This window comes from Anas platyrhynchos, chromosome 2 (genome assembly GCF_047663525.1).
Source record: "Anas platyrhynchos isolate ZD024472 breed Pekin duck chromosome 2, IASCAAS_PekinDuck_T2T, whole genome shotgun sequence".
In the NCBI taxonomy this organism is placed as follows: Eukaryota; Metazoa; Chordata; class Aves; order Anseriformes; family Anatidae; genus Anas; species Anas platyrhynchos.
This window is the reverse complement of record NC_092588.1, coordinates 6161415-6168321: the sequence shown is the minus strand read 5'-3', so window position 1 is coordinate 6168321 and position 6907 is coordinate 6161415. Positions and strand designations below refer to the sequence as shown.

Here is a 6907-nt window from a genome sequence, read left to right as displayed (position 1 = left end):
CAGTGTTAAGTTAATCTCGAAGAAGACAGGAAAAAAAAAGGCTGTAACTGTTAGAAATAGAAGTCCGGAATAACAAAAGCAAACAGGTTCATAAATTTAGGGAGTGTTTTCTGAAGACGTGATAAATTGACTGGAATGAGGGGGAGACTGGGATACACTGCATCTGTGGTTCAAGAATTAAATTGCCAGTGCAGGGCCCAGAGGCAGACAGGATTCAAACAGAATTATTCTTTATGGACACGAATTTATGGACACGAATTGGAATTGTTAAAACATTCCTCACAATCCCTTATCTTCTTTTTAATATCCCCAATTCGTGTCTCTTCTGTTATTAATAATTGGATTTCATCAGTTTGTTCTTGGAGGGTCCAATCCTTAAGCATCATAATTGACATATTCCCTTCCTTTTTTAATGAAGTTATTACCAATGTACTATTTATCACCCAGTGTATTAATAATGTAAGACAAGGTATCATACAAGGTATAGACAATAACATCTTTACACCACATAACAATAAAAATAACACTCTTTTAACCCATGGTCCACCAGGCAGCCATGAAAATAAAAATAAATGAAAATAAATGAAAATAAATCCCATTCCATATCCTTCCAGGTTTGTGTTTGCTCGCTCACGTCCCCCCTCTCCTTCTCTGGGATGGGAGAGAGAAATGGGAAAGTGAAGCCTGTGAGTTGAGATAAAAACAAGTAGATAATAACAATAATAATAATAACAATAATGATTATAATAGTACTACTAGTAATAATGTGTACGAAACAAGTGATGCACAATGCAATTGCTCACCACCTGCTGTCCAATGCCCAACCTAACCCCGAGCAGTCCGGCCCTCCTCCCAGCCTGCCTGCTGGCAGGACAGTGAGAAGCTGAATTTGGCTTGGTCCTTGGCTTGATGTAAGCACTGCTCTGTAACAATTAAAAACAATTAAAACATCAGCATATTATTAACATTCTTCTCATCCTAAACCAGAACATAACATTCTATTAGCTACTAGGAAGAAACACCCTTTTTATCAATCTTTAAACAGCAATTACTAAAGCTAAATTTTCCACAGACTTCTCCTTCTTATGCTAGTAAATAATCCAAAGTTAGGCTATTTTGATACAAAGCAGTTCTCATCATTTATAACTATTTCTATTACAGCTAATAACCTAATTATTCTATTAAGTATATATACTGGGGTCCTATAGTCCCACGATCTGTCTTCTGCCCACGTAGCTGGATCATAATAGGCAAACACCTTCAGGGTCGATTCAGGCTTGTGTTACCGTTCGGCCTGTCAGGGTGATCCAGCTCCTGGAAAACGAATCACAATTTTATATAGGTTAAAAAAAAAGGGTCTTATGTTATTTTCTCAGGACAACCTGACCTTAGTGTGGGAGAAGTCCAGTCGAGGCCCTCTCACTCGGCAGTCAATACCCATAGGGGTTGCTTCCCTCGGTAGACCATACACACCGCAGTGGAGGGTCCTGCCCTGGTCTTGCCTTCTCCCTTTCCTCCCTTCAGGCTTGTCCCCTTTATTTGGCATCCTTAATTCATGCAGAGCCTCGTTGCCAGAATATTAGTTCTTCCTTAGCTTGAGTTTCAGTTTCCCAGGAGCGGACTCAACCCTCCAAGTTTCAGTAGTTACTGGTCCTTTTATTCTGGATGCATGGGTCCCTTTCTGCGGTTCTCACAGCTGTTTCAGTAGTCAGTAAAACAAGGTACAGTCCCTCACACCCATGCCCTTGAGCCAAAAGCAAAAAGTCAATAGCAGCTTGATCCTGTAAGAGCGCATGTCGCAGACTATTTTGATCTGGTAACATCTCCTCAGGTATCTCTGTCATGGCATAGGCTTGCTTCTTGGCCCAGTATTCCAATTTTTCTAAGTTGTTACGTGCGGCCGCAGATGCCACTCCAGGCACTGAACTTGCTAATGCCGCTCTAGCTGCAACCCCACACAATTCAACATTATCATTGCAATCCGATGCAAGCAATGCCCATTTATGTCTGGTGATCTCACACAACTGTAACAAGCTAGGAGCAAATACAATGAGTTTATCTAAGTAACATGGACATCTGACAGCATTTGCAGGGATACCTTGCCAGGCCCCATCCCCACAAATCAGAAGCACATCAGGAGGTAAGGCCAAAGCTGCACAATTGTAGTTGTTACCCCTTGTCTCCATGCTACAAACCCCTAAACCCTGCTTAGCAGCGTCATTGTAATCACAGGTGTTATTTGTGTTTTTGTACCAGTATGGCCCTTTCCCGGTTCCTGTAGCAGGATTCACCTGATAGCCACGGCTACGTTCACATTTGTAGCCACCTTTCAGGTTGATACAGATTTGACTACAGATACCAGGGTTTTGACATTCATCAATATCTCCACAGTTTCTCTTGTCTACAAACTCAAACCCAGCTGGACAGTCACATTCATGTATGTTGCATTCCTTCAGGGGCTCATCACCCCAGTCCTTGCAGTCTCTCTGCTGGTTACACACTTTATTGATATCTATGCACACAAAGTCAGATTCAGTACACATCTTCTTCACACAAGAACTCTCATCACTGCCATCTGAGCAGTCTTCACATTTTACTCTAGCACCGTTGGCAGCAGTGCACAGTCAGGCGAAGGCGAGCAACAGGCAGAGCGCCCTGCACCGTCACCTGTGTCACTTATACTACTCCTATTACCCATGCTGTTAGTGTCAGTGGCATCCTCCTTGTACCGTTTCTGTCTTTGTCTCCCTCCTTTTCTTTTTGTCACTGGCCATTCACCACAAATGGATAAGACACATGATTACTAGTTAGGAAAGAGAGTGTAACATCTGCTATATGGCTGCAGGCAGTGCCAGCTGCAACCTTAGGTTTGTGAAAGAGCCTGCTGGTGGTCATTCGGCAGTGTAATCTGCGTCTCTGCACTCCTGCCCTGCAATAGAGCTAAGTCGTCATTAGTAATAGTTATAACACCGATCTGGGGACTAATAGTCTTTTTTTGCATTGCAAGATAAACCTTTTATAAAAAGAATGCCAAAGAGAAGCAGCACAGCCGCTGCTGCCGCTGCCTCCATGGTTATGTCAGACAGGCTGCAGGGTCCTGATGTCCGCCCCTCTGCTCTGTGCCAACTCGCCTCACGGTGAGGGTCAGCTACCGGTGTCCACTGACGCCTCTGGTCTCCCGTAGCAACTCGATCTCGGATGTTCTGCAATTACTTCAATTTCCCTGTGTTTTGCAGCTTCTGTCAGGTCTATTCTGTGTCTCTCAGAGCCGTCCGTGGCTCTGCAGCATCTCTCAGGGCTCTCTCCGTCCAGCGGTAGTCCCTCCGTAGTGTCTCGGGCCTCCCAGCGCCGCTCCAGGCTCTCGGGGCCGCTCCGGTCTCTCGGCCTGTTCAGGTCTCAGTGAGTTCAGGTCTCGGCCTGTGCAGGCCTCATATGTTGCAGGAAGCATGTCATATCATGCTCCTGCCTTTTTCTTGTCACAGTCAAAACATTTAAGAGCAAAAATAGGATACACAAGATACACAAGATACACCGGGCCCATATATTAGGCACCACCACTCAAAACTTGGATAAAACAGCACTTCTTTTCAGCACTTCTTGTCAAGCACTTCCTTCGTCTCTGCCCACTCCCCTTGCGGAGAGTACGGAACAACGGATCGGAACTCTGCACTCGCTTTGCAGCAACGCTGCGTCTCACTCACACAGCACAATCGCACACGGAGGCCTCCAGCACATCTCATTCATACCACAGGAATATAATTTAGAATGATAACCAACCAAATAAGTATTGTCTCTGACTGTGTTCTTCGTGAAGTGACTTGTAACACTTTGTTTCAAACCCTTACATTTACACAAATACTTTCAACACAAAATACATACATAAAAACACATACAATTATTAACACTCCAGATAGTATCCCTCCAGCAGCTGAAAACATACCGTTTGTCTGCAGTTTCAGGAGATCTTTGCTCCTGCGGTGAGCAGCTGAGAGTGGAGTCCCCTCCGAGCAAAAACACTCAGGGTGCACCTAGGGGCGTCCACGCTGCAGCCGATCCCGCAGCCGAGCAGAGTGTCTCCTGCCTGGCTCACCAAAATGACTCTCAGAAAGCTGACTCCACAATCAGTAAGATTGTAAAGTAGGTATGTTTACTCAGTTCCGTGCAGCACGGGGCAGGTAGTCCCCCCAAAGTCGTGCAGGCCTAATGTGACAAATTACTTTAGTAAGAAGTTACATATACATAAACATTCCTATACATATACATAACCTGTCCCTTTATGAACAGTCCTCCTTATTTTAGACCCCTTGATTAAAGTCTGAACCATGAGGTTGTTTTTGATCTGATTCTCAGGGCCCGAGAGGCTCCTATTATCTGGAGGTATAAGCGCAGCACAGCACAGTAGCACATATTCATTCTTAATCAATTGCTCTCTAATTTCTAATTCCAATGTTTCAGCTTGCTCTTTTCTGGATCCACGGGTATTCTACTATTAATGTTCAAAGCCTGACAGACCCCGTCCTCCGTGGATCAAAATACAGGGGGTCTTAAGGGTTCTTTTGGTCATTCTGTCATAAAATACTGGATCATTTTTAATTTACTCTTTAATTTTCTGGGGCCCCTATTGTTCCAATTTCTAATCATTATTCATAATGGACTTTTTGGTCATATATCTGGTAATTTGCTCCCTTTCTGGTCCTTGGTCTTCGATTTTATCTGACCCATCCAGGAATTTTACTAGTGGCAATTCCCACAGCCCTTGGCTGCCCAGTGAGAGTGTCTTGCAGGGGGTTTAGGACCTATCACCCACCCACGTATCCCTCTTCTCACCAGTCTAGCCCCCCCGACAGGAGATTAGAACCAGTGAGAAAACAAAAAGACCTCCACGCTGACTTTAGAAGTCTCAGTTACACTCACACACACAAAAACTGGCAACCGTACCCTTACCCAACCGGACGGTATCTTACGAATCAGTCGTCTTCGTCCAGACTCCAATCGGACGGTATCCACCAGCGTCTCTGCTGTCTTCGTCTGGGATCGAACCAGACGGTATCCAAACGACTGTCGTCTTCATCCGGTTCGATTCCGGACACCGGAATCCAACCAGACGGTATCCAAACGACCCTGTCGTCTTCGTCCGGATCTTCGCGCGCAGAATTACGGGCAAAAAACAGCCGGCAACACGGGAGCTCAAAAAAATCAAATTCTTTGCTTACCTTTATTCAGGTTCAGGATGGCATTAGTCCCGATCTGACTCAAACAGGAGCCACCAAATGGTGGGGCGCCTCTCCTAGATTAAATCAGAATTTAGGAACTATAACCATCCCGGACGAGCCCCCAAATTGTTATAAATGGCTCAGGATTCAAATTAGGATTAAATAAAAAAATAGGATTTATTAAAAGAATATAAAGGAATAGAGGTAAGCAAACAGCGCTGGGTGCACCGGGAGTCTCTGCTCCACCAGGACGCACACCAGTTACATCAAGCAGCTGATTTTTATGCACCTAGACTAATACATATTCATTACTACTTCTAAAAAAAATAGATTATTATAATTAGCTTCCGGGGTCCAGTTCCTCCTACTGGAGCATGCGCATCAGTCTCCTTCAAAATATATTATAGATATAACTATAAGCTCAGAAGACAAAATTCTTCACAATAGTAATGGACATTAAGCACATAATGGATAGACTACTGCTTAAGTTGGTGTTATCACCATGTGCAATGACACATGCAAAGCCAGTGACTGAAGGACCCAGATGGCACTTAAGAAGTTTCAGCTAGCCAGCTGGGACATGAAGGAAATGTACGATTGTCAATACAGCTGTTAATTTTGTTGGCCTTGAGCTGCCCATAAATATAGATATCTGAAAAATAAGAGCACTTTTATTCCACAAGAGCTCTACTGGACTCATCTTCATAGCTGTCTATGCAAACCCATGCACATTTCAGGAAATCAGCTCATCCCTCTCAAAAGAGTGATTTATGTTTCCTTAGAAATACCATTGCAGCTGCACAGATCAAGTGAAACAGAGTCCCTAAAACAATGGCACAAGGTGGCATTTCATATGCAAAATGTCTGCAGAATTTTTCATAACTATTTAGAAAACGACCCTGAAAGGGCTATTTAGAAAAACATGACAGACCTAAGCATATTGCAATTGTTCATATTTATATTGTCCTTGGATACACCAACAACTTAGCTGTAAGAGGGGTGTGATGGAGAGATTTGCATGGATAAAACACTTTACAATATGATTAAGATAGGGGATTTACACACTGGAACCCTAGATAAGCTTAAACCATAGAGATTGAATCACTAGTGGCATTTTGCAAGAGACTTTGAAAGCTTAAAGCACGGATATTTTTTCCACTTATGTATTACAAAAATAGGTATACAGAAATAACTAGGACAGACTGGAAACAAACAGAGGATTATGGTTTCCATGTTTTCTGGGATTGAAAAGCACTTGTATATACTGTGGTATTTGTAGTTCTCAATTAGGAAATCAGTTATAGGCCTATGTCTGAATATATGTGGGACTAACTGCAAACAAAACCAGACTGTCTGTCTCAGACAGTTGGCTGGGAATTTGCCTTTGACAAGCAAAATTCTTTGGGCACTGGTTATGAATTTCATATTTTTCTTCATTCACTGTTACAGTAACCTATTCCTGTAAATCCATAGATAGATGCAGTGTGGATAGATGCTACGGAATCACAGAATCACAGAATGTCTGAGGCTGGAAGGGATCTCTGGAGGTCATCTTGTCCAATCTCCCTGCTCAAGCAGGGACACCTAGAATTTATTACCCAGGACTATGTCCAGATGGCTTTTGGAGGGAGACTCCTCAAGGAGGGAGACTCTACAACCTCTCTGGGCAACCTGGGTCAGTTACCCACACAATA

The 6907-nt window shown here is 43.5% G+C and overlaps 1 protein-coding gene across 1 annotated transcript; it reads right to left on the bottom strand.

Moving 5' to 3' along the window:
* Nucleotides 1-430: 430 nt before the first annotated feature.
* LOC140001803 (uncharacterized) lies at nucleotides 431-5449 on the bottom strand. The gene is made up of 2 exons (XM_072034286.1): nucleotides 1388-5449; nucleotides 431-1314 (listed from the first exon to the last, which is right to left on the bottom strand). The coding sequence occupies exon 1, from the start codon at nucleotides 2541-2543 to the stop codon at nucleotides 1638-1640; it is 906 nt and encodes a 301-aa protein (XP_071890387.1). The 5' UTR covers nucleotides 2544-5449; the 3' UTR covers nucleotides 431-1314; nucleotides 1388-1637.
* Between the last annotated feature and the right edge of the window lie 1458 nt (nucleotides 5450-6907).

What these genes read in the sequence shown, in the direction of transcription:
- LOC140001803 (XM_072034286.1), bottom strand. Translation starts at nt 2,543, where the DNA reads ATGTGTACTGAATCTGACTTTGTGTGCATAGATATCAATAAAGTGTGT.